This window comes from Rhinolophus sinicus, linkage group LG01 (genome assembly GCF_036562045.2).
Source record: "Rhinolophus sinicus isolate RSC01 linkage group LG01, ASM3656204v1, whole genome shotgun sequence".
Lineage (NCBI taxonomy): Eukaryota > Metazoa > Chordata > Mammalia > Chiroptera > Rhinolophidae > Rhinolophus > Rhinolophus sinicus.
In genome coordinates, this window is record NC_133751.1 from 47,343,930 (window position 1) to 47,371,859 (window position 27,930).

Sequence of the window (27,930 nt, forward strand, 5' to 3'; positions counted from 1 at the left end):
CAATTCTTTTCATTTTTCAAGTTTACCATCTTGATGTTACAGTTTTCTTTTTCTAGTACTTTCTGTAGTTTTCTAGTGCCTGGTGGTGAGATTGAAAGTCATTTATAAATCTAATCATAGTGGTCTTTGTTCACAAGCAGCTACTGTGTACACTGAGGGCAAAGTGACACTGCCCTCCGTAGTGGTCAAATCACCACTGTCATCTAATTTTATTTTCAGTTAACTTCAAATTTTTCATGTATTCCCTCCTAATAGAAGAAACTGAGTACTTTGTTCTATACCATCAAGTCTATCATTCTCTTCCTCTCTCTCTGGGTTGTTATGGGGAGATAGCGTGCTGTAGGAAATCCTCCCAGATGGGCAAAGCGGCCTCCCAGATCACTGCCCACTTCCCTGTGTAGTGTGTGCATGAATGGGCACCAGGGAAGGCATTCTAGGCTACTCTGTTCATCCCTGTCTCTCATCTACAGTGTCTGCCTTCCTCTCAACAAAAGCCACACATCTCACCACTGTCCCGACTTACTTTTTTTTAACTCTTGAGTGTTTCCTCTTTTCTAATTTTTTTTTGGGGGGGAATATTGGGGAACAATGTGTTTCTCCAGGACCCATCAGCTCGAAGTCATTGTCCTTCAGTCTAGTTGTGGAGGGCACAGCTCAGCTCCAAGTCCAGTTGCTGTTTTCAGTCTTTAGTTGCAGGGGGCGTAGCCCATCATCCCATGTGGGAATTGAACCGGCAACCTTGCTGTTAAGAGCTCCCACTCTAACCAACTGAGCCATCCGGCTGCCCTCTCCTGACTTACTTTTGAAATCATTTATCTGTCTGGGGTGTCTATATCCATATTGAATGGTGTGCATATGTGATTTTCATATGTGTTTATCAATGTTCGGGTCAGTTTGCGTTTCTTGTGGGTACAGTCCTGTGCATTCATTTTGTGGAATACACATGTACTGACACATGGACCTATGTGGGCCTAGTTTCAAATGACCTGAAAGGAATATAATGGTAATTGAACACTTATGCATAAATACAACATACACATACGATACCTGGGGGAATACATGTAGGATTACCATCAGGGTTTTATTTCAAATAGGTAAAGAAGGGAGGGGATTTGCACTGTACCAACAAATGAGTCAGCCTATTTATGGGTCACTGTCAGTGACCCCCTTACCAATGACATTATATACATATTCCTGTGAGGGTGTGACCTGCATGTGGCACTATAGTCTCTGAGTTGATCATACAGGTAATCAGTTCTTTCTACAGGTAATATATGAAAAGAATTGCATGGTGTGAGATATCCTAAAGAGATTAAGGAAAGCAGTTACAAAACTTCCTAAAAATCTAGTTTAAAATAACAAGTACAATGTTGTGTCCGGTTTCAAACTCTGATTCAGCAATCTATTTTTAACCCATCTTATTCCTTTTACAATAAGAAACCCAACGTTTATTTTACTGACATATATGCATTAATCTTTTGTTTTCTGTCCTCTTTTGAAATATGTACGATTACAAAATTGTTCAAAATATCACCTGTTAAACGATAATGTTTGTTCTATAAGAAGCCTAGAACAACATTTGGGGAATAAGAAACCAAGCCCATAAAATATTTATTTATCACCTCTTTCCTTTGGTAGAAATTTACATTCTCCTGATTTTGTCCAGTGACGAGCATCAAGTACTTTAACTTGGGAAAACAGCTCACAGAGGGCATTCATGCAGATTCTGACTCACCGTTGATCATCTTGAGTCAATGGTCTCAACTACAGCGGCGCGGGGAAGCACGTCCTCGAGTTGTCATGCACTCACAAGAACAGAATCCGGCGAGACCCATCACCTTCACCTACATGCCGGGTAGGTGGCGGAGGGGCAGGCCAGGCTGGCGTTGGCAGTGACGCCAAGAGGTGCAGGAAACGCGGGCTGGCGGCGCGGCGGGAGAGGCTCCGGGCTGCGGCGCCCCCGCCCTCGCCGGGAGCCCCTGATTGGGTCCTCCCGGGTCTGCCCGCTTCAGCCCGCTCCCCGCCGGGGAAGCGAGCCCACCGAGCGCTGGCTGCCCAGTCATCGCCCAAGATTTAAAGCGGGCAAGTTTTGTGCTTGAGACCAAAGACTTTCGCTCCGAGTCTGGGCAGAGGGCAGACCTTCGATTTGGAAGTTAAGGAGCTGGACTTGGACTTTGTGAGTTTTGCTTTAGGCTCTCTTTGAAATTAAACTGGGCTTGATGGTAAAATCGTTAGGGGGGCGGGTGATCCCCTCCCCCATTTGCATTTTTAAAACTAACCGCTGTACTGAAGCTTTAGTTTGCTGTAAGTTAGAGTTTCCTTCCTTTGTCATTGAGAAGCTCAAGGCATAAGTGTTGTGACTAGAGCTCTTTTTAACAAGATTAGCCTGCTCTTAGAACTCGTGCTCTGAAATGGAAAATAAAATGATGAGGGAACTGCAAACTCGGTTAAAACTTAATCTTCCATAGATAAGTAACTGTCGCTTGTTCTTAACGAATGGATTGTTAGTTAACAGATTCTACCTCCTCATGGAAAGTGTATTCAGACCAGTTGTTTCATAGCTAATTAACATGTGATTGCTCATACAATTTTTAAAAATTACTCTAGAGCCCACCGCATCCTAACTGCGGCCGAGGTCCGCCGGGGGTGGAAATGTTGTCTTCCCTTCCGGATCACTAAGTGACGGAAGCTCTAGCACGCCCGAGGGGATCAACCTCAATTCCTGGCACGGGTAGTTCTTTGTGCGGGGGACCAGAGACCGGCTCGGGGTCCGCAGCGAGGGCGCGGGGCCGCCCAGCCTCCGCCCCTCCCCTGCCGGGCCCGCCGCCCTGCGACGCCTCCTCGCTGGAGCAGCTCTCGGACCACGGAGAGCCTGGAGTCTCTTCTGCTTGCTCTAGACCAGGCGAGGTCTCTGTAGAGCCGAGAGGGGAAGAGAGTCGCGAGGTGAGGGCACACTGGTTCGCACTGGGAACTGCAGGACTTCAGGTTGGAATTGCACGCTGGGGCCGGGGCGCGCAGCCGGGGCAGATCCCCGGGCCCCTGCTGTCTGTCCCGGCGCAGAGCGCGCGGTCCCGCGTTGGGAAGAGGGGGCGGCCCTACCCGCCGCGGGCCAGGGCTGCCGGCACCGAAAGCGCGGCGGGGAAAGGAGGCGCGTTCTCTCCGGAGCGCCTTTGTTTGCTCCTGCCTGCGGGCGGGCGTCAGACCCCCGAGACCCCAGGCCCAGCCGCCGCCCAGGTGCGGCAGGTAGGCTGGGGGGTCCGGAGCTCCGGTTGGGGTTAAGCTTCCCGGGGCCGGGCGGGTTCCCCCTCCCTAGGGAGTTGCAGCCAGGCGGCCGCGGAGCAGCGATGCCGCGACCGGCCGGAGCGCGGGAGACCCGAGGAGAACGCCGCGCCCTGCGGGCCTCGGTTTCCGGCTGGGGTCTCCCAACCTTGCTGCCGCCCCTAGACTGCCGGGATGAATTCGGTTAGAAAGCCTGCGCCGGGGTGGAAATCGGTAATCACGAGAATGGGGAAGGTTTCGGCGAGTTTCTGGCTGGGGAAATGGAGGCGAGGAAGTGGGCTGAGGGGACACTGGGAAAGGACACCTCTTCCTAGCGGGAAGGTCTCTGCTACTTTGTTCGGCTCTGCCGAAATTTATTTTGCATCCCGAAGTGATATAGTCAGCTGCTTCCTCGGAGACCCTCCAGGTGAAAGTAGCAACTCTTCCTCGGACTCTGACTACACGCCCTATATTTTATCTTTCCCGGTGTTGGTTTTCATAGATTAAGGGTCATGTTAAAGGGACATCTGTGTTGAAACCGCACAGTGGCTGGTGGTGGCTGGTCGCTCATATTTAGGGTAATTCTCTGATGAATGTACATCCTTTAGAATTGGATTTGTTCCTCTGTGCCTTTATTTTGGGAAACTTTGCCTGGTCCCTATGGGGGAAGGGAGAGGGATGTGTGAGGAGCTGAAACTGACCCAGAAAAGGATGACTGAAGGTAGTTGTATTAAATAGTGGCGCTAGAAAGATCCCATCCTGAACTTTCTGAAAGGGGGATTGGTGATTAGCAGCCGAGGTTGTAACTTTCTCAAGAGAAACTTACGGTAGATTTTATATGTTGGCGGAGGGCAGTTGGTGGTGGCTGCTTTCATGGGCCAACTCTTTTATTTTAAAGCAAGATAAACTCAATACCTGAAATATTTCCCTTTTATACTTAAAATGACCTTTCTCTCTCCTGCGGCATCCCTCTCTTCCCCGTGCCCACGGGCACTCTCCCTGAGTATTTATTGAGCACTCTGAGGACGAGGCTGACTAACCCATCTGTGTCCCCCAGGGGCTCACCCTGACACCTAAAGATAGGGATGAGTGATGAGTATGATCATAGGGAAAGTTCAAGCTGAAGCTCAGAGAAGCTAGCTCTTCCTGGGGAAGTGAGAAATGAGGCATGGTTAGGAGGCATAAAAGATACTGTGTGTAAATGCTTTGCCACCCCCCACCCACCCTCAAAAAATGGAGAAGAATTTTCAAAATAATGTGTAGGCTCTGGCAAGTAAAAATGTCACATATTTCACTGAAATGGAGATCAAGTTTCCCTTTTATAAAAGGCTGATTCAAATAGGGAGATTGTAGGAAAAGGAAATAACTTTCTAATTCTCAAATATAGAACAGCTTGAATAATAACTCATGGGTTTTGAAATGGGTCATCTTTTTTAAATGGGTCATTTTGGCTAGAATCATTGCACTTGGTGACTTTCAAATTGTAAAAGAAGAGTTCTTTCTGACGACCAACTGCACTACTAGAATCTACATAACAGAATAGGATGTGGTAGTGGTAGAAAGAAACTGGGAGAAACTCAGAAGGAAATAGTCTCTTCTAAAGTAGCAAAATGTATCCTACCTTTTTGGAATTTTCTTTGTGCTCAGTTGAATAGATCTAAACTTTGCATCTGATGTCACATTATACATTTTGGGGTGGGGGGAAATATTTCCATAGCCATTTTTTATTCTATTGTTAGAATAATCTTGTGAAGAGATGCATATATTGTATCTATGTTCCAGAAATCGAGACACAGCAAATTATTACAAGAGTTCGGCCATTTGACAGAATCTCTGCTAGCAAAGATTTAGCTAGAACAGTGTAAATCTGAAATATTTTTCTTACAATATACATACATAGTGGATATAAGAATCTTCGTGTTTTAAAGATAAGAAAGTTGATCAAGTGAGATGTAAACTTTGAATAAACAAGCGATTTTTTTTAAACATCAGAAGCTGACTTTGCTCTGTAACTTATTTTTAAGATTTATCTTCCATCGTATAGGCTTTAACACTAGAAGTCAGTTTTCTACAGAAAGGAATGTTCTACCCATTCTGCAGGTAATCAGTCCCCAAAAGTTCAAGTTTAAAATCCTATTACACAGCTTAAGATCCACCTAAGCTTTTATATTTTATCTCTTATTCCTTTCCTCCTACTCTTCCTACAACTTTCTGATAGTTCTCTAGACAAAGTAAGTTAAAAGGTTGACTCAACTTAAGTTTCCTTCTCCATAATTTAGAGGGCCTTAAAATCTTTGGTTTTGTCATCATTATTGAAATGTATTTTTAAGTGCTTGTGGGAACCATATTGTTCTTTCCTGTCGAGGACAATGGTAGACCATATTCAGTCAATTAGTAGTGATACTTCTGTTCTCAGTCTCAACCTATCTGGGATGTGCTAAGTGGCCCTTAGCAATCAGATCAGTATTTTAAAAAGTTCATATCTAATATTCTTTTAAGAAGAAGAATATTAAGAACCTATCTCATTATTTTGAAAGGAAAATAATCCTGGATGAATATCAGCCATCTGCTCTCTAAACCATCATGGTAAAGATGCATGAACAATTTCTAGAGTAAGGAAATTAGGGTATGTTGCACACCTGATCTGGACCACACTTTGTCAATAAATTATCTCAAATAATCCTCAGAAAACACTGTGTGATATACAGTTTAGAGACATGTGACCAGAAAATGGAAACAACCAGAATATAAATCTACCTTTGTTCACATTCTAAAACTCTTGGTTTTTCCACTCGCTTTCCTCCCTTAGGTTGGTTCCAGGTTGCACTGGAATGTTTACTTACTCCAGTAAGGGATCGATACTGGAAACAACTCTGAAGCCTTCCCAACATCCCACCTGTGGCCATACTACACAGTATGTGAGAAATTAATATTTATTGAATTAATTCAATGTAGGCATTACCTATTTGCTGAGCTGCAAATGCCTGGAGCAGGGTAGGTGCGTAATAAATGATAGTTAGCTCATTATAATAAATGTTGATCAACCAAGACAGAAAGGTGTTATATATGTGTTATATACACCTCTCATGTTTTACACCATTATTTCCTTTTTGTACTCTGTAAACCCTCAATCAAATGTTGTTTCCAAATATCATGTCCAGAACAGGACATATGAACTGCAGTTGGACAAAGGGCTTATATGTGTAACTTATGCAACAGGCGTATACTGGGTTATATTGTCAGCTTATTTCTAAATCACTATTTTTCATATCATATTTTGGCCTCAGCTCTGTATGACTCTTTCATTTCGTCTAATACTTATTCATCAAATATTTGCTTAAAACATTTGCTCTGAGTCCTATACTTTTTTTCTCTTCTTCCATCCTTCTCACCTCTTTTAAAAAACAACAACAAATCCTTCTGCCACTTTGGATCTCTTCCCTTAAGTCCCCCAATCCTCTTTATAGAGGAAAGACTTTGCGCACCAAAGGTCACAGATTCATGTGGTCACTTTCCCCATTATCTCGTGCTACAGGAATCAATAAAAGGAAGGAGGGAAAACTGAGATGAAGGGTTAAGAAACTGGTATGTTACAAAGAAAATGAGAAAAAGCTCTGACAAAATGCAGGTGGGAGCAAAACATAAGTAAGTGACTCCAAACTTCAAACAGTGGAGCAAGTTCTTTGCCTTCTTGGGTCACTTGTCTTGGCCCTGCCCCACCTACTCCCCTGCCCTCCCATCCTGATGGGAGCTCCAGGAAGACCAGCTGTGCCAGTGCCAGGCAGGAAGGGCAGGTGAGGAGCTCAGGGACGGGCCTGGAACTGATCAGCTGCTTCTGAGCTGCCCCGGTGTCTGGAATTTATAGAGATCATGTAGTGAACCCCATGGTTCAGTGCCTCAGTTTCTTATTCTGCAAAATTGGGAGATCATTTCTCCCTCATAGGTCATCTGAGGAGTAAAGAGTTACTATATATGTAACACATTCCAAACGTGCCTGCTATACAATAAAGCACACCCATGTTAATAACTGTTGCTAGAGTGAGCAAAAGGAGTTTGTTTCTTAAGTAGGCAAGAACAAAACCGACAAGAATTGTATTTAAAAGAGCAAGCATCCCTGTCAACCCAAACAACTGTGCCTCAAGAATGAATACAGAAGGCCAAACTTAGAAAAACAAATGTTTGACCTTTATGAAGCCTACTTTATATTTCAGGGTTTTTTGTTTGTTTTAAATTCTATATAATCACTCATTGCTGGAAATTATTAATACCTTTTCATGTAACTCCTCTGAAATAGAATAATACGTCCTCTGTAGCCCTGTGCTACCAGTTTCCTTACCATCTGTCTTTACATAGGGCCTGTCTATATTTGTTTGTTCATTTGGTATTTCCCTGTCTTTATTTGTCACATAACCAGCAAACAAGTCTACACCTTTGTTTAACTTATAAAGAAGCATATAACTTCGTTTCTGTGGGTGAGGAGCTTATTACTGGATTCACACTGTAGGTTATATAACCGAATTTGATCCAATACTTACTCATCAAATATTTGCTTAAAACATCCCCTCTAAATCCTATACTTTTTTCTTTCCTTTCCTTCCCTCTTTCTCACTTCTTTTTGTTCCCCCCTTCTGTCAGTTTGGATCTCCTCCCTTCAATCCCCCAATCTTCTTTGTGGAGGAAAGACTTTTTGCACCCAAAGGACACAGACTCCTGAGGTCTTTTCTTCTGTCTCACATCCATGCTTGCTAGGTTGGAATTTAAAGTCTTTGCACTAACACTGAATGACACTAACACTAACTCTTTAAATGCATTCTTTGTGGAGGAATAACAACTCCCAATAGCTTCTAACCGTTGCCCATTGCTTGAGCAAAATTTCATAGCTAGTCACAGCCATAAAAATGCCTAAACATAGCTGGTGGGCAGAATTTTTCCTTTTTCACAGGAAACACTCAATGTGATTAAAGAATAAAATAAAATTGAGAGAATGTCTATTTTTCATGTTTAAAATGTGAGCTGTGAATTCAAATTTCAGATTGCTTTCTTCCTTCCTGAGCAAATAAAAAGGCAACTGGTACTAAACATTAACCAGTTGTGTGTCGTAGCACCAATTACTACAACTAATTTACTAAGAAAAATCTATGAAAATCAAATTATAGCCTCTCCAGTAAATTCAGGGCTTTCTACTTCTGATTTCTTTTAACATGGCAATTTGGCTCCTGAGACTTGGTCCTAGCTATGTATAACAGGGAATATAGATGATCAGACAAGCCAGGTAAAAATTCTTGGAATGTAGAACAAAATGCAAGATTAAGATGGGACAGAAAATGTTATCTTTATTCTCTTCGTGTTATGCCTGGACACGAAACAAAAATTGTCTCCCTGGGACTTTAAGTCATAAAAGTTTAAATGTAAAAGGTCTAAAGTATTCAGGCATTTTTTTTTCAAACTGACTCACTGAAAGAGCATCATTAGTTTATAGTCATACTTTTATCACTTTAAAATTTTGTGCCTCAAATGAGTGCCTCCCGTGCCTCTCCCTAGTGCTCATCCTGACTATCAGTGTGCTTTATGGAGGGAATGGACAGGGCCGGGGAGCCTGGGAAATCATGGGGAGGAGAAGCTGACAATGTGTGTGACGTCTTCTTTATGAGGTAGGAGGTGACATCTGCCAAGAGAGGAAGACAGGCCTTGGGAGAGGCAGGGGAGACAGCGTGGCTGGTGAAGAGACTAGGAGAGAAAGAAGGTCCAAAGCAAGTGAAGGATGCTCACATAGCATAGGGCACCTGCACAGTGAGAGATGGCCATGTGCAGTGATGCTGCCTGCCTGGGCGCTCCGTGTCTCCAGCAGCCCCTCAGGTACAGGAGCAGAGGAGACAGGAGGACCCAAGGTCTGGAGTTGTTGGGATGGAAAGACGGGAACCAGGGAGGGACGGCAAAGGTGTCAGATGATTTCTCACCTGAGACAGGGAGGTGGGTAAGAAGAAAAGTCTTACCGAGTGGAGCTTGCTTAGTGGGTGGGGGGCTTAGGGGACAAGCAGGAGGTGGCAGAGGATTCTAGATGAATGTTTAGAGGTTGTGGTTGAAGGGTGAGTGTACTGGAAAATGCGCGTAGAATTCAGAATTCCAGAGGAAATGCACTTCTAAGTGAAGCCCAATAAAGGACTTTCTTGCTGATTAGTTGTCTTGTGTAGGGGGAGGTAATGTGAACACATGGTATATACCTCATAAAATAAGGGTTCCTTAAAATTCTGAGTGTTGTATGTCTGCTAAATCAGATGTAGAAATATAGTATCCCTAAGATTAGATGTTGTTACTATATTACAATCATGGCCAGAAACAGGGGACGAGAGACATATGGATGGACAGAAAAATACGTGCATTTTGAATTCAAACGCAATGGCTTTCTCTAGTTAACACTACTCAGCCCCAGGTCTCAGATTCACTATTGCTTCTCCTCCTGGAAGATGCCTCCCCAACCTCCACCCAGCTCCCAAACGGGTCCGTGGCCGTCGTCAGACCCCACTGTGTTCCCAACACAGCTGTCACTATGGGCCCCACATGGATCTTCCCACTCAGAGCTCCGTGACTCAGCCTTGTCTGTCCTGCCTTGCGACTTGCTTCCTCTACCCACGTGTTACCCCATCTTCATTTTCTCATGAACTACCCTTTGAAAATAGTTCCTTTTCTCTTTGACTCCTCCCTCTTCTCCTTCTCTGAGTTTATTTTCCTCCAGGCCTCTCTGCTCACCTCTCCCTGGAAAGCTCATCCAAATTCACAGCAGCCGCAGTCTTTATGCTCAGAGTGCCCCCTGATCTTCGCTCCTGTCTCTCTCCAGTCTCATTACCTGCTGGACTTTACCTGTTGTGTCTCCAACACCTCACACTCAACGCAGATCTAAAACCAACCATGTTCTCCCTTCACTGTAACTCAGGAAACCAGATTTTGTTTTTCTTGAGAGGGACTTCTTTGTCTCTGCCTTCCCTCCCCACTTCCACCACCAGACTAGGCCCTCCTCACCTTATCCTGCTTCAGCATGAGGTCCTGACAGAACCCGTGTCATCTCTAGACACCTTGAATCCATCTCATGCCACGGCCAGATTAATCGCTTTTGCATAAAGCTTAATATTTACTGACAAGGGAGTTGTTAAAAATGGAAACAAATACTTCTGTGACTTCCTGCTTCCCTCAGTACTCCCTGGCTCCTCGGCCTTATTTTCAAGGTTCTCTGTAAACCCCAACCTGTCTTCTTTCCAATACATGCCTGTTTCTCAAATGTTGGCCACATGGCAATTCTTTCCTTTCTTGCCTGAAATGGGTGGTTTCTCTTCCAGCAACCACCCAAATCCTGTTATCCTGGGGTCCTTCTGATCCTCTGTCGCTGATGTCTACTCCTAGGGACGCTCCTGTTGTGCCTGGAGCTGGTATTGCCCAAATCAGCACTGACACACGACACGGTCTGTCCCTTACTGTGACGTGCCGACTGCCATCCACGGGAACTGTGCTTTCATGTGGGCACTGCGCGTCTTGTCTCAACTGGACTGTAGGTGCTTTCAGATTGGAGACTATAAAACACTGCGTCATGACGCCCACCATGCTAGCACAGGTATTTCCACAGCAAATACTCACATGCTTGTAGGATGAATGGAAACACTGGACACTGAGGTTGTTTAACTTAAAGTGCAGACCTCAGCATCCTCATTGACACTTCAAAATTTATAGCAGGTTTTGCATAATATTTTAGGATCACAAAAGTAGACTCAGCAAAGGAATGAGTTGACAGCATGGTGAAGTAGAAAAAACAATCAGGGGTCATTTAGGGAAACTTGTAGCCTGTAGGTACACTAACTCGAAGAAATATTGTTGAGTAACTGAGGGGCACAGCTCCAGTCTGAGGAGTATTTGGGGTGGGGTCTGCCACCTTTTCTGATGTTCCTACTTCTATTCTTTATTCTTCTGACGACTTCTGTCTATTAGGAAAGAGAATGTGAAAGCTATCTGTTCCTTCTTCTTAATTGCAGTAGAAACAACCCCAAATTATAGTCCAAATATTTGCATATTTTCTTTTAAGTAGTTTTTTGTCCTGTTCTCTCCTATAGTTTTTTGTGTTTCCTATTTTCAGCAGGCTCTGAGTCATCTGTAATTGTTATATACTCTCATTAACAATACATTGATACTTGCCCCCAATTTGCAGAGGAAGTCATCAAATCAGAATGCAGTGAGCGGTGCCTGAGGTTTGGTGCCCGGCCACAAACAGGGGTAGCCCTGGAGTTTCCAGCCTGTTAATTGGTCACTGAAAGAGCTTCGGGCACACAAAGGAACCTGCACCCACAGCATTCTGTTGTGGATGGTTGCAATGCATTGTTGGGATTGCTTTGTTTCCTGTAATGCCCAGCATTTTCTTTCTCCAGTTTGGGCAGGCCTGTGGGCTTCTCCCCAGCCCCCTCCCCTGCACTTTAAATACTGAAGGCAGAAGATGTGCTTTGGAGAAGCTGTAAGACTGAAAACCAGAAGAGTGCTTGGTCTCCGATGGCAAAGCCAGAGTTAGTGGCAACATTGCTTAGCTGTAATTAATGAATTTAGATCTCAGAGGTGCTTTTGCTTTGGGTTGGGAAAGGCTGGCCAGTGACTGGGTTCAATGTGCAGGAGTTCAGATGTCCTTTCGTTATAAAAGCTGGGTACTGTAAAAGAGCAGTTTACCTTTCCTAAATCTTCCCCTCATCAGATCTGTACTCTCCATGGAGTTTAGTTATGATTGATGTAAACGGCAGGTAAATAATTCAGGTGACTGTGGGTGGAGAAACCTTTTTCAGAACTTTACATTCTGAACTGAACCTAAATAAGTAGAGTGGGTTGCTGGCTTCGTGATAGGTTCTTTGTCATTTTTCAGAAACCTTTTGACTCTTCGAGGTCAATTCGGAACAGTTGAAGAAATACAGGAAACTAGGTAAATCTTTTCCCATATTTACCTTATGGTGTGTGGGGGGGTGGATAAAATGAACGTTGTGGGCTGGCTGCTAAGCTGGAGTACCAACGTTCGCAGCAGCAACACACCAACCAAATGAGTAATAGACCCCATTCATTGGAGAGAGAGTAGGGCCTCTGTGAGTGAAGGGTCCATGTGGGAGCAGCGGAGGTTCGCTTGTGGGCCGATTGTCCTGCAAGAAGCTCAGGCTTGTAAATGACTGTGAGTGTGCCAAGCGAGCTGGCACCGGCACGCTGAGCACAGCTGCTCAGAAACGGGAAGCTAGCTTTGCCTGTGGTTCCAAAGGTTACTCTCCTCTTTGGTTCCTTCCCCAAGTCTGCTGGAATAGAAACTGAAGCTTAGTTTCAATTGAGAATTTTCTTAAAATTCTTAAAAAACTGACGCGGTCTTAACATCTGCCAATAAGTGTTCTCTGTCACTTTGTGTTAAGCCTCCAATGCCTTCAGTATATCTGATGGAGTAGGCAGAAGAGGCTTTCCTCTTCAGAGGTGGGCCATTCTCAAAGTGAGCACTGTTAGGACTGAGAGGAAGTGAGGAAGTGCCCCACCTTCCACTACCCCCACCCCCACCCCGCCCCACAACAAATGAAAGTGATTTTGCAAAGTTGAGGCAGATGCCAGCATCAGAAACTGATGTTTCCTGTTGCCTTTCTTACCCTTCTTAGAACATCTGGTCCATGACCAGCCAAAACAATGGGGGGAATTGACTGATAATTGATCTATCCCTAACAGCAGTATTTCTCACCTTTTTGATGGTAAAGCACAACAAAAATGCATTTTATGTTACAACCCTGAAGGTACTACTTTCAGTACACTCTGCCAGTCTCTAGTCTGTTCTTTCTTTTTCTGTTTTAATGCTAGTAGTGACTTCCTAACTGATGCAGCAGTTTTAAAACCTATGCCCTAGGGGATAAGATATTCCCTGTGCAAAGTCTCAGTGGGGCTTAGCTCTGATCTCTGGTCCTCCTTGGACTTTTCACATGCCTGGCCTTTGCAGTTATCACCCTAATGTACAGTAATCATAGGGGATGGGAAATGTGAAGGTCTGACAATTAAGTTCTCGAACTCGTCCTAAAAAAATGCCATATACCTCATTGCTGAATATCACTACAGTCACCTTCGAAGCACTCCCCTTGGGAAGATATGCACCAACACCAGTGCCTAGTCCACCCTTCAAAGCAATTTTGGAACTCTTTTTCTGGAATAGCCATCAGAGCTGTCGTCATATTACCCTTAATGTCCTGAATGTCATCAAAATGTCTTCCTTTCAACATTTCCTTTATCTTTGGGTAAAGAAAGAAGCCCTTGGGGGCCATATCAGGTGAGTAGGGAAGTTGTCCCAATACAGTGATTTGTTTACTGGATAAAAACTCCCTCACAGACAGTGCCGTGTGAGCTGGTGCATTGTCATGACACAAGAGCCATGAATTGTTGGCGAAAAGTTTAGGTCGTCTCACTTTTTCACGCAGCCTTTTCAGCACTTCCAAATGGTAAACTTGGTTAACTTTGTCCAGTTGGTACAAATTCATAATGAATAATCCCTCTGATATCAAAAAAGGTTAGCAACATCGTTGCAACAAGTTTGCGAACTTCATTGTCAGACCTTGTATGACTGGATGCTAAAGACCTAAAGGTGGGAAGGAAGCCCCACAGCCAAGGTTAGGCTGTGCTCTCTGGGTACGCAGTGGTTTCTATCAGGTGCAGAGGGTGGGGGATGTGAAGATGGGGTCTTTGGGCGCAGAAGCAGGCCTTTGCCCTGGGGCTTGTGACGTGGGCTCTGCCGCTCAGCCAGCCTGGACCCTGGAGAGCTTGCATTGTCCTTTCCCTGTCAATCTGTTGAAAGACCAGGATACGGATGTGTTAACCCTGAGGGGAGAGCCTACTTCTCCAGGCAAAACGATGTGTTTTAATTGTGGTTGACACTGGGGACGGAATCCTTGAGGGAGGAAGGTGCTGTTTCGTCTCCTAGTGGTGGAAGAAAAGGGAGGACGTGACAGGCTGGGCATCCTGACCCCCAGATTTTTCCAAGTGACCGGCTGTTTGAGTGAAAGGTGGCTCTATGCCCAGCATGGTTCTTTGTACCAACATTCAGAAAATGTAGCTGTCAGGCGCAAACCTGGATGCTGAGGGTAGGCTCTTTCCAACATCATGCCTTTTGTCAAGGAGTTCACCTTAGTGTAATTGGGGGCGGCAAATAAATAAAAAGTCTCAGTACAGGAAGGGAGGTGTAAGAAGGTGATGTGCTAATTAATACAGATCAGAAACACCTTTGGGAGGGGGGTGGCCCCGGTTCAGACTTCCCAGAGACGGATGTAGAACTCAGGCAGGATTAGTAGACTTCTTATTAGCAAGGGGGCTTGCCAGGCCACAGGACTGCTGGAACCAAAGCTGGCGGGTAGGAAATAGCCAGTGTGGTTTAGCTTGCAGCCAGCAATTTGGTGTTGTCGATTCTTAGAAAGCATCAGAAGGGGTTTAAAGAACTCAGTCTCATAGTTAGATCTGAGTTTTAGAAAGGTTGCTGTGGCTGGAGAGCGGAGGAGGGCTCGGCCCGGGATCATTTAGTCTGCCGTCCTGGCCGGCGTAAGAAGCGATGATGACGTGAAGGGGTGAAGAGAGATTTCAAAGAAGCAATTCCCAGGTTAAATAACTGGATATGGAATGGAGGGACAGGAAGACTTTCAGATTTCTGGCGTGGATGCATGAAGTGCAGGCAGACATAACTAAGGAAACAATGGAAACAGAAGGTTTTAGGGGAGAAGACAGCAGAATGGGTTAGACATGGCAGTTGAGTAACCCCCTGTGTCAGTAATTATCTACTTCTATCTATGTATCTATGTATATGCCCATTTAACGTGCACAAAGACTGAGTTAAAGGGTGTTATTCCAACTTTTCAGATTTGTGGGTTCGGTGCCTGATACGGTACAACACACAGTAGGTGACTGAGCCCACGTGGGGTTCAAACTACAACTCTACAAAAACAGTGCTTTTTGGCTATAATCTTACAGCTTCGCAGTTTTGAACATGTTAAATGCGAGGTGTCTGTTGAGTGTCCAAATGAAAATGTACAGAAAGAACATTACTGTATAGAATTGGGCTCACAAAGCCACTTTGGTTAGAGAGAGTTTGGACTGTGCTTTTGAGAAGCATACCTCAATTCCTTGATTAAAAAAAAAAATCTTACTCTAATTCCTGCTTTGCCTAGAGTAAGCTTTAGTGTTTTTTCACTATTAGGAACTTTCTTTTCATCATTCATCTATTTTGTCTTGAACTATATAGCTATATAGTTCGATATATTCATGGACATACCCATTTGAGAGATTTGCACTTTAAGTGTAGAAGACGATAGCCATTTTGGAGGGCTTTTTCATTTGTTTGTTTTTAAGTTGAGAAGAGAAAAAGGTCTCTGTCTTATGCATAAGACAATGGACAATACTTCCCCTTTCCCTCTATTCCCCTAAAACTGATAAGTACTAGCTGTCTCATCACTTCTTGTCCAGATCAGTCCGGTTACAATTAGTTTTTCAGGAACTAAGAGTAGTTGGTTTCTTTTTGGTAACTCGCTAACCCATGCATTTGTCATCTTTTCTCATCCTAACTTTAATAGATCGCACTTAACTTTCACAAAAGGAAGTACATGGAACAGCTGCATGAGACGTGTTGCCGACGTTAACGAAGGATGCCAGAGTGGAGACATTTTGATGTGCCAGTGTCCTCATTCTACAATGTCTTCCGTTCTTTTGCAATCTTAGCACAAATGGAATTAAAAGAAAACATTTTGCGAAATAAGAAGCTCCTTTTACATTTTTAATGACCAACATACATTAAGATGGACATCTGTTCTACAGAAGACAAAGCTCTATGGTCTCGAAGAAGCAAAGGCCCATTGGACCCTGATCCTAAATAAAAAATGGACATCAGAATGTTTGTTAGTGGCAGAAGAGTAAAAAAACGTCAGTTTGTTCGGTTATTTGCCACCTGCTTTATACTCAGCCTCATGTTTTTTTGGGGACCATTAGATAATCACATTGTGAGCCATATGAAGTCCTACTCTTACAGATACTTCATAAATAGCTACGACTTTGTGAATGCGAGCCTGTCTCTGAAGCGTAGCAAGAATGGAGCCCCTCGCTACCAATACTTGATTAACCATGAGGAAAAGTGTCAAACACAGGATGTCCTCCTTTTACTGTTTATAAAGACACCTCCTGAAAACTACCATCGACGGTCTGCAATTAGGAGAACATGGGGCAATGAGAAGTATGTTCGGTCTCAACTCAATGCCAACATCAAAACTCTGTTTGCCTTAGGAACACCTTCTAATCCACTGAGGAGAGAAACACTGCAAAGGGAACTGGTTTTGGAAGACCAGATGTACAATGATATAATTCAGCAAGACTTTGCTGATTCTTTCTATAATCTTACTCTGAAATTACTTCTGCAGTTCAGTTGGGCAAATACCTTTTGTCCACATGCCAAATTCCTTATGACTGCAGATGACGACATATTTATTCACATGCCAAATCTTATTGGATACCTTCAAAGTTTAGAACAAATTGGTGTTCAAGACCTTTGGATTGGTCGTGTTCACCGTGGTGCCCCGCCTGTGAGAGACAAACGCAGCAAATACTACGTCTCCTATGAAATGTACCAGTGGCCCGCTTACCCTGATTACACTGCTGGAGCTGCCTACGTGATCTCCAGTGACGTAGCCGCCAAAGTCTATGAGGCCTCACAGACACTTAACTCTAGTCTTTACATCGACGACGTGTTCATGGGCCTCTGTGCCAATAAAATGGGGATAGTACCACAATACCATGTGTTTTTCTCTGGGGAAGGTAAAACTCCTTATCATCCCTGCATTTACGAAAAAATGATGACATCTCATGGTCATGTAGGAGATCTTCAGGACCTTTGGGAGGACGCCACAGACCCTAAAGTGAAAACGATTTCCAAAGGTTTTTTTGGCCAGATGTATTGTAGGATAATTAAAATAGTTCTCCTTTGCAAACTGACCTATGTGGACACGTATCCTTGTAGAGCTGCCTTTGTCTAACAGTACTTGAATGTTGTATGTTCTTACTGTTACTGAGCCAAACCTGGATGAAAAAAACCTTTACATGTTTGTCTACACCCTAAATGAAATGAATATGAAAAAACAAAGAAATATTTTGAAAGCCCAGTCTTTCAGAATGTTTCTTTGATTCTAGAAGCTATTCGATATTTTATCTACTTCATTGCCTAAATCCATTTCAAGGAATTTATATTTAGAAAAGGTTTATGAAAACCAAGCTAAAGGGAAATTCAAGTTCTCAATGCCGCATATATATTTGAGGCATAGAAAAGTTATTAAGGAGCCTTGGTATTAGAATAACTGCTTTTGGAAAATACCAAGTGAATGTAGATAGAGTGCAACATTTCCAAGAAATGAATATATTGTTAGATTAGGTGTACAAGTTACTTTTTTATTAAAGAGCACTTGATGGAAATTTTGGGGGTAAGGGAAGGTTGGCATAGGAGAAATGTGAATCTGATAAAAGTAAGTCCCGTGTTCTTCAGAGAAGATTTAGGAAAATGTAAAGCAAGTCCTCACATAACCTGATTTTATTAAGCATCATTTTGTCATAATGTTGATAAAATGCATAGGAACTTAACTTTTCAATTAGCCTACTGTAAAATTGTTTCATTATACCTTGTTTCACTGCAGTTCCAACAAGCTATCAACAATGTTAAGTGAGGACTTATTGTACACAATTTCTTTATAAACAGCCAAATCATTTATTGTCACATCCATGTAGCTATTTTACCTAGATAGTGTTGAAGTCATTTAAAACATATTTATGTCTTTTTTTCAAAGTTTAATGTAAAATTTGAGAAGTCATTAGCTCTGCCCTAATGAGTACTTTAAATGGTTTTTGTTTTTTGTTTTTTGATTATTAGAAAATGACCCAAAACTTGGGCAGTTTGTTACTTATAGGGTCCTTCTGTAGGGAGAAATCATTGTTCATTCAAATAAGCTTACTTTAGTTAAATGAATTTTTCAACTGGTTTTTACATATTCAATATCAGTCTGTTTTTAAGGTAGTTATTTGAATGTAGTTCGCATAGAGGAATGTAATAATGGAGAAGACTTCAAAAGGAAAGATAGAATACTAAAAGCACCTTTTCTCCATAATTTATAAAATTCTTATCCTCTAAATTATTGTAATGATTACTAAAATTAACCCATCCCTCCCCAATAAGGTCTCATAAACCATAGTCCTTTGTTCCAAGTTCAATTTTAAAATTGAGAGTATTAACCATCATATCAAAGCTATAGTATCTTTAAAAATCTATTCTTTCATCAAAATAATTATCAGAGGTATTGTCAACTTTTAAATATTTCAAAAGTGAAGGCAGAATGAAAGATAGAAAAGTTGCCAGAATGAGTTTTAAGGCATGTCTAAAGCCGCGAGTGTTCCTTATAATCAGAGATGGCTGAGATCTAATAGCGTAAGTTACATTTATTTTACAAAGCAGGATAGAAATGTGGCTAAGATGCAAACAACCTCCCCTCACTACAGAAAGTACTAGGTGATGTCTAGTATGGGGATTATCTGAAGGCCAAAATAGTGACTTCAGCAAAAGCAGTTGAACTGATTATAGAACCTTTGTCTGCAGAGGTGCCTATTAGGAAAAACTAAGATGTTTAATTTAATTAGATGATGTCTGAAACATGCAAAACAAAATAACTGAAAAAGAATTCTCAGTAAACACAACTGGATGATGACATATATAATTTTTTGGAGGTAGCTTTTTAATGTTTACAGACTGTTTTTGTTTTTTTCTATTTTGGAAATTGAGGCTTGTTTACATTGATTGCTCAGATAATCTAGAATTTTTAGCTAATGTCAAAACTAGTGTCAGCCATTCTAGTTTGTAATTACTTTCCGAGTAGGTTCTGGGTTTTTAGATCATTACAATCTAAATGTTCTGACCAATTAAAAAAACTGCAGAGAACAAAAATCACATTTTGACAAAGTAGATTGATAACTACTTTGTATTAGTTGATTCTTTAATAACCATTTGCCTTTTGGCCGTACATACCCTGTGTATCTATACTTGTAACTGTTTAAATTCACTATTGATTGAAAACATCGGCGTTTCTCTGGCCATCGAAATGATCTTGTTTACAGCAATCCTTTTATGAAAATTATTTATTTGTGAAAGTGCTCTCCTCAACTGTGTTCATCTTTTTATTTTTGCTTAGAATAGAATGGACAGATTTAAATGTAAAGGAAAGATGAAGGCACTTCCTTTTTTAATAAGGAAATTGCTAGATGCTTCCTTCATCAGACTTCAAGTACTGAGAAGAATATATTGTACATACCGTGAAAGGATTTCAACCTTTTAAAAAGGAAGGAAAAAACTTTTTGGTGCTCCAATGTAGGATTGTCTTAAAAATCATAAACAAAGGGAAAATAAACTATCAGCCTGGACGGTCACTTGAGTAGAAGACGGTTGTGCACAGTGTTATTGCTAAAACCTTTTTACCTCTTGGTTGGTTTGCATCTTTTTTCCATATTATTAATTTTATACCAAAATGTTAGATATTTATATTATTTGAATTTTGCTCTTCTATGGCAAAATAGTGGTTTTTAAAAAATAAATCTGTGATTTCCAATAAACAACTTGAAAATTGTCCACAGATGTGTATTTTCACAAGGGTTTTTAAACTCCTGTGTGAACATCTTTTGTTTATATAATCAATTTGTCCTGTTCAACGTCAGAGAGGCCGGTAGTGCACAGTCTTCATCCTATGAGGATTGCTGCCCTGACCTGCTCCTGTGCCCAGGATGGAAGATGTGTCCTCTGTATTATGGAGCCACCTAAAATGCCTCTTCTGTTTGTTAAATGACTTAGGCCAGAATGTCTAAGGAGGGAGTTCTTCTCCTAATGGATTGTTTGGGAAGGGATGAAATAGGAATCTGGAGCCACAGTGCCTTTAGACACCATTTAGAAAGATGTCTAATGGTGGAATCCTTAGCTGTCTGAAAGTAGATTCCAACTTAGCTGTCTCTTAATGGCAGGAAAGTTTTTAGGCCTTGCTTTGGAGCCTTTGGTGCTTAGTATATGAGTCTTTGTACATGGGGTGTTCCCATCTGCTCTTCACCTGATTCCGGCTCACTTCTTAGAAGGGTAGATGGTGTCATTCATTCAATATATATATTTGTAAAACTTGGAAGCAGCTCAGTAAATTTGGTTGTATTAGAATGTTTTACCTGCAGGATATAATTGAGGTGTTTGGTTGGGTCTGAAATGACGAACGCTTGGAAGAATTAATTAACCTGTCCTATGTTTGGGACTTCAGTTGAACACCATAGCTGCAATGAAAATCAGAACAGAGAACTCTTGCTATGTGGGGCTATTCTGCTGTAGTGAGGAGAAAAATGTTAGGTGTCTCCCTGACTCTGTTTCCCTGTAATCACTGCATGGTGCACTGAGACAAGCCTCCATCACAGCACGCTTTACGATAATCCTTTGCTCCAGAACTCAAAGGCTCCTGACTGCCTCCAGCATCAAATCTAATCTCTCCCATCTGCTTTTCAAGGCCTTTTGTACTCTTGCTTTCCTTCCTCATTCCCTGTAGCTTTATTTTTCCCACTGTCACTATTATCCCGCACAAATCTCATTCATGACCATACCTGTGTCAGTTCATTTATCTGACAGGAACAACATTTGTCCAGTACCTGGTGAAATCTTGGAAGTCCCCAACTGTTCTTCCTGCCCACCCCCCAAAATATACTTAATCACATATTATTGTGCTACCTGCAAATTGTTTCATGTGGCTTTTTCCTAGCTGAAATATAGGTTCTGAAGGTAGGGACTGTGCATAGCACCGTCACACAGTGCTTAAAAATCATTATTTCCTCCAAATATAATAACGTTATTCTGGCAAGCCATCCAAATATGAAAAGAGATTAATTATTCAGAGCCCTAATGGATACTGTCTGACATAACATTTTACCTAAACTACTTACAAGTTTATAATTATTTGACAAAGTCTGAATGCTTACTGTATGCCAAGCATATTTTATCTATCAACTCGAGCCCCAACAAATTTGTATTAGTTTTGCACAAAACCTCAACTCTATAAAATCAAAAGTGAATAAGGAAATAAAAATTAAACTGTTACAGCAAAGAGTAGTGATTTTAAGGTATTCAAAGCTAGTGGTAAAATGAAAACAGTAGTCTCATAGATTCTCCCATCTCCTGCTTAATCCATTAGCTAATTTTGCCTTTTCTCAAAGTTATTTTGCAAGAGTCACACAGATATTTTTGTTGCATTAAGTGCTGCAACTTTAACTTTGGATTTCTCATTAGAAGTATGATTTAACGGTCTGTAAATTAATACAATAATTCATCAACTAAAAGGACCCACTTCACTAAGACTTTTAAAAAAGACTTATCATTCTAAAAGTAAAATTACAATTATAGAAATAAGTATGCATTGTAGTAATAGAAAAGTCCCAAAAGATATACCATCACTCGAGGAAAACAGTAGAACACATTGCCAAGTACTGCTTTTCAGAGACAACCCAATTAAACATACTTTCAAATATACTGAATTGGGTTATTTATTAATATTTTCAATCAGTAAGAGCCCATATGTTTCCTTGAGTACAGCTTAAAGTGAAAGAATATGAAGTAGTCCTAATTAAACTAATATTGGCTTTAATCAAGGCGCAATTCCTAAAGATGTTTGTTCATTCCACAGGCATTTTTTGGGAGGCCTACTAAAAGCTAAACATTATGATAGACCCCAGGAATAAAAGCAACTTAAAAGACAGTAAGTCAGATGGTGTAAGAACCAATGTGATAAGTGCTAGAACACAGATACAGAGGTAGTGATGGGAATTCTAAATATAGAGAAGATTTGTTTAAAAAATGAATTTCCCCTTACGCCTTAGGTCTTTGCAACTGAACTGCTAACCATTTACATGCATTGCAAACACCCCCCTGTAAGCCAAAAATAACATTAAATTTGTATAAATTGTGTCTTTTGGGAACCTATTGCCTTTAAATGCTTTTAAACCAATAATTAATATCAACAATAGTTTAAATTTACTATTTTCTTGATAATTCATGTTTTTAAAAACACTGAGTATCCTTGGAAACTTGGTTTATAGGATGTCATTTTCAGTTCTTGCTTGTTGCTTTTTTGAGCTCCATGAGTTTTGTTCTCAGGTATATAAGTGAAGGTTAGTATATAGAATAAATATGTGATTTTATCTGGGAAAGATAAGTGATGAGATTTAAAATTGAGGATAGGATACTCTACCCTGTACCCCCCAGCGCTCCCTAAGGAGTTAAAATGACTTCTACAAAGGAATCTGCAATCTTACCTGATGGGGGAAAGATTTTCTGGACTGTCTAGCTGCTCCAGCTCAGCGTTCTCCCCACCAAGCCTGCTTTCAAGTATTTCTTCATTCTGACGTAAAAGAAATTTTGGTAAGAATAGTGTATTTTCTGTGGAGGAGCCCTAAGTCTTTCTCTCTCTTCCCTCCAGTTTTTTGGTTTGGTATTGGTTTTGTTTTTAATTCTCTAGATGAGCATCATATTCTGTTTCTCATCTTTTCTTTCTTGGGTTCCCCCCACCCACCCCCACCCCCCGCCGTGCTGTGTGTGGATCTGTTACAGTCGGCCCTTCAGACTTCCTTTAGGAACATCAAAACCTCATTCTCGAAAGCAGGTATCCTTTTTCCTTAATGATGGGTCATTAACATTATTCCCTTCCCCTCCCAGCACCATGATTCACAGAAAAGATTCAGAGTTTGAGCTAAAAGATAAAGAAATCAAGGTCTAGAGAAGTTGCAACCTGCCCGAGGCCAGAAAGACCTAGAGGCAGAGATAAGCCCGGAGTCCACTTTCACAGGCTAGTAATCACATGTCTGTTCTATCACACCACCTCCTAAAGCAGTTGGTTCCTTAGGAAGTGCAACGTGCCACCAGTACAGGCTCAAAGCCAGCTGGTCGGAGGGCCTGGCCCACTACATGCCAGCTCTGAGACCTCGGGCAAGCTCACTGAACCTCTGCCTTGATTTCCTCCCCTTGAACGCGAATTCCATCGCACTATCTACTGCAATAAGGCTGTGGCTCTTTTTCAGCACAGAAGTGGGCATTTAATTCTCAGAAAGAGCCAAGACTCCTACTTGCCTCTTTCTTGAAAGTTTGCTTTCAAGAAAATAGCATTTTAACAAGGAAGTGAATTTGTATAACATTGATAGCAACGAGAACATCGTAAAAGTATTAACTAAGAATGAACAAGTAGATAATTAACCAGCATTTGAGTTCTTTCTGCTTGCTAGGTGCTGTTTAAATGAGTGATTTTACATTATCAAAAAAGGGAAGATAGGTTTAGAAAGTACCCTCTTGCGGAAGTATTGTTAGGGAAAAGTTTAACGAGTAAACATAAAGATTCCTTGTAAATTAGAGCTGGAAGTTGAAAGATGAGCTTTCCCCAGACTGAGGAACAGATGGGAAACCTTGTAAAATAGGTGAGATGGACCTGCTTCTCAATGTGTTGGCAGAGTAGGAAGAGTCCTCTCCCTGGATTAACAGGAAGCAGTCTCAGTAAGCGTTAGTACCCACAATGCTAACCAGAGACAGCAATTCAAAAATGTTCAGTGGGTGAAAGAAAATTGCAGGTCTTTGACCTTTTTCGTAGATGTCTTCCCAAATCTGGCATCAAGATCCAGAAAGCAAGCTAACACATTAAGGAGTATTTGGGGCACTAACTGCTAATTCAGCTCTAACACACAAGGGAAATCTTACTTTCCAAGTTTATATATATATATATAATTTAGATTTTATTGGGGAAGGGGAACAGGACTTTATTGGGGAACAGTGTGTACTTCCAGGACTTTTTTCCAAGTCAAGTTGTTGTCCTTCAATCCTAGCCGTGGAGGGTGCCGTTCACCTTCAAGTTGCTGTCCTTTCAGTCCTAGTTGTGGAGGGCGCAGCTCAGCTCCAGGTCCAATTGCCGTTGCTAGTTGCAGGGGGCACAGCCCACCATCCCTTGTGGGAGTTGAACCAGCAACCTTGTGGTTGAGAGGACGCTCTCCAACCAACTGAGCCATCCCGGAGCTCAGTGGCAGCTCAGCTCAAGGTGCCGTGTTCAATCTTAATTGCAGGGGGCAGAACCCACCATCCCTTGCAGGACTCCAGGAATTGAACCAGCAACCTTGCGGTTGAGAGCCCACTGGCCCACGTGGGAATCGAACAGGCAGCCTTCGGAGTTAGGAGCACGGAGCTCCAACTGCCTGAGCCACCGGGCCGGCCCCTATTTTTTTCTTTTAAAGTAGGATATAATTTCAATAAGAAACTAAATTTTTAGTTTCCTCTACTACGTATATTTGACCAGAGACTAGAATATATTTTTCATTTCAGTTAATACAGAAATAAATACTAATCCTTGGAATTCAAACCAATCTAGTTATTTTCACTACATTACCAAAGTTGTTTCTTCACATTTTCTAGATAATGTTGAACTAATTACTATGGCAGTTAATGTTACAATTCATCCCTTTCTAGTTCCTCCTCTGAAGTTATTGTGCCTGAAACACCTGCTGAACTTTGAGCCCTGGCCTTATTTATCTTTGGATCCCTACTACGTAATACAGGCTTTCGTATAGAGTAACCACTCTCACATACAAACCTCTTCTCACCATGAAACTTGCTACTGCTTGTAAAATGAATTGTGCTCTTTCCAACTCTACTGATCTATTGTTAATGTGGTGGATTGTAGAGTCTCTTATTTCATGACAACCTAGTGATGGAAAAATAACAATGACTCAAGGTGTAGGTACAGACTTTGTCATCTTTTACACTGAGTGCTGACATCCCTCTAATTTACAGATTTTGTCATCTATGAGATGCCCTCATGGGCTTGTTGAAATGCCTGGGCAGGGACTTGGTTGTGTCAACTCATGTTCCTGTGACCACATGTCAGACAACTGGTGTCAGGTTAGAAGGAGAATCTTCTGCCAACCAGGTTGGATGGAATATAACACTGGTCCCACTGAGTTGTGATCTGAGGACAGCTTTAATAAAAACCTGCAGTGAGGTTTTTAACTACAGGCAGACCTCGGAGACATGGGTTCAGGTCCAGACCACCACAGTAAAGTGAGGAGCAAAATAAAGCAAGTCATATTTTTTTTGCTGGTGGAGGTTCTTGCCTTAAATTTGTAAAAATGGAACATCTGTGAAGTGCAATAAAATGAGGTATGCCTGTATACTCTATAACAATGTTTTACTAAGGCTTAGGCAGATAAGTTGTGTTCTAGTGCAGTGGCTTTCAAATTCTGACCACACCCACAAGAAAAACATTTACATCATAACACACATACATATTGTGATTTATAATACGAAATATATACTTGGTCTTTGTCCTGTTTCTAGCACAGAGCTCCTAAAACCCTTGGAATCTCAAAAGTGGTAAGAGCGATAAAGATGTCTTCATATTCATAAGAAACCCCTTACCACCAAAGATGAGTTTTGTTTTAATGATGTGACTTTTGGAAACGACCTAAGAATGGGGGCTGGTTACCAGGGGAACCAACTATGTAATTAAAGGGTTGGAATTTTCAGGTCCTTCCCCCACCCCACCCCCACCCACTCTCTCACAAGGAGGGGAGAGAGGCTGGAGATTGAGTTCAATCACCAGTGGCCAATGGTTTAATCAATCATTTGATGTAATGAAACTTTCATAAAAACCCCCAAAGAGAGCTTCCACGTTGCTGCATGTGTGTAGCTTGCGGGAGAGTGGCTTGCTCAGACAGCATGGAAATTCCACTCCCCTTCCCACATACCTTGGCCTGTGCATCTCTTCCATCTGGCCATTCCCGAATTATAGCCTTTTTATAATAAACTGGTAATCTTGTAAGTAAACTGTTTCTCTGAGTTCTATGAGTTGTTCTAGCAAATTAATCTAACCCAAGGAGGGGGTCCTGGGAACCTCTAATCTATAGCTGATGGGTCAGAAGCACCAATGACAACCTGGACTTGTGACTGGTGTCTGAGGGGGTGGGGGGAGTCTTATAGGACTGAGCTCTTAACCCGTGGACTCTAATGCTATCTTCAGGTAGATAGTGTCAGAATTGAGTTAATTGCTTGGTAGTGTTGGGGAAAACTCTCTCTCTCTCTCTCTCTCTCTCTCTCTCTCTCTCTCTCCATATTTTTCGACAGACATTTTCAATCTGAAAATCTAGGAGGCAATAATTGAACATAACGTGTTTATTTGGGGTCAAGGGAATTGCAATTCAGGAAGTACAGATGCAGGCAGAAGCCCAAAGAGTGTCCCCCACCCATTGCAGGAGGGCAGCTTAGGGTTTTTAATGGGAAAAGGGAGGAAGGTGAGCTAAATTATATTAAAAAAGAGTCCTTTGGTGCTAGATAAGGTCAGGTTTGTATTTCATAGATTGGCTTGAGATTTAGTAACCAGGGATAAGGCTAGATTTGTACTTCATTGATTAGGTTAGCGATTAGGTTCGTTATTGGCAAAGTCCAATTTCATCAGTCCTTCCAAACAGGATATTCTCGTTCTTACTGACTTCTTGGAATGTTGGCAGTTTGGTCCAGTTGAGAAGATAAAGAAAAAAGATGTGTAGGGCAGTTCCTCTGAAATGGATACTCTAGCTCTATTTTAATATGGCTCCGCTCATGTTATCTTCCACATGCAAAAAACTGATATGATATACTCTATTTTTATTTTTCAATTACAGCTGACATTCAATATTAGTTACATTAGTTTCAGGTGTACAGCATAGTGGTTAGATACACTCTATTTTTTTTATTTTATTATACTATCCCATTGCATTCTTTTCATTTATTTATTTTTAAATGCTGGTTAACCCACCAAACTGAGTTTACTATCACCATTGTGACCTGAAATTTGAAAGCCTCTTAGAGAGTGAAAAGAACACAAACTTAGATGTGAGAGGCAGACCTGGGTGGGAATCCCTGGCTTCCTTTTTGTTTAAAAGTGGCCTTGGGAAGACTTCTCTGCACCTTAGTTTTGTATCTATAAAATAATGTACATCTGATTACATGTACATCAGAGGGTTGTTGTGTTGGTGAGAGATTATGTATTAAAATACTTAACACAAAGAAAAGACTCAATGGCATTTGTAGTTGGCTCTTTTAATATCTGCATTGTGGGGATTAAAATGGATATAATGTATGTAAAGTACCCAGCATGCTGACCTTCAGTAATTGCTGGGCAATTCTTCCCTGCTCACATATAACATAGACCCCATATTTCTCACTAGCTGGGAAATGTTGCCCAAGTTGCTTAATCTCCCTGGGCGTCCATTTACGTCTGTGTAAAATGAGGGAGATGTGTGATTTGGCTGTGAAACATTACTCTGCTTCTAATACAAAATAACAACATAGTGTTACTGCTTCCGATTTTGAGATGAAAAGCTAAACTGTAGCCAGAGTACTTTTGGGAAAAATTCAAATAAAGCTTCCTGAAAGCTCTAGGAGGAAGACAGCATATTCAAATAAATGCTTGCTTTTTTCAAATATTGGTTCTTTTATTCAAATAATGGACCAAGAAAATTGACCACAGACCAACCCACCAATTGCTGCTGTGTTTCTTTGTTAGGGATTCCTTATGAGCCTCACTGAATTATAAAGTGATGCTCTTTCAA

At 41.7% G+C, this 27,930-nt stretch overlaps 2 protein-coding genes across 26 annotated transcripts in view; one reads left to right on the forward strand and one right to left on the reverse strand.

Annotated features, from left to right (window-relative positions):
* The window catches only part of MCF2L2 (MCF.2 cell line derived transforming sequence-like 2), a 209,650-nt gene that overhangs the window by 62,605 nt on the left and 119,115 nt on the right, over positions 1 to 27,930 (reverse strand). For all 13 annotated transcript variants that reach the window (XR_012494951.1, XR_012494952.1, XR_012494953.1 and 10 more), the window contains one exon: positions 22,624 to 22,709. Coding sequence is in view for 10 of the 13 variants with exons in the window: in XM_074328532.1 (XP_074184633.1) it covers positions 22,624 to 22,709 (86 nt within the window). In the remaining 3 variants the exon portion in view is untranslated. The remainder of the gene's footprint in view (positions 1 to 22,623; positions 22,710 to 27,930) is intronic.
* On the forward strand, positions 1,241 to 19,919 carry B3GNT5 (UDP-GlcNAc:betaGal beta-1,3-N-acetylglucosaminyltransferase 5). 13 transcript variants are annotated; one of them, XM_019735805.2, is made up of 5 exons: positions 1,865 to 2,176; positions 2,608 to 2,943; positions 6,068 to 6,172; positions 12,146 to 12,202; positions 15,846 to 19,919. In XM_019735805.2, the coding sequence occupies exon 5, from the start codon at positions 16,149 to 16,151 to the stop codon at positions 17,292 to 17,294; it is 1,146 nt and encodes a 381-aa protein (XP_019591364.1). In that variant the 5' UTR covers positions 1,865 to 2,176; positions 2,608 to 2,943; positions 6,068 to 6,172; positions 12,146 to 12,202; positions 15,846 to 16,148; the 3' UTR covers positions 17,295 to 19,919. The 13 variants fall into 13 exon arrangements, with proteins under 13 accessions (XP_019591370.1, XP_019591364.1, XP_074184658.1 ...); XM_074328557.1 differs by lacking the exon at positions 12,146 to 12,202; XM_074328560.1 differs by lacking the exon at positions 6,068 to 6,172.

Bases quoted from the DNA above. Each gene is read 5' to 3' on its own strand.
- B3GNT5 (XM_019735811.2), top strand. From the start codon at position 16,149: ATGGACATCAGAATGTTTGTTAGTGGCAGAAGAGTAAAAAAACGTCAG.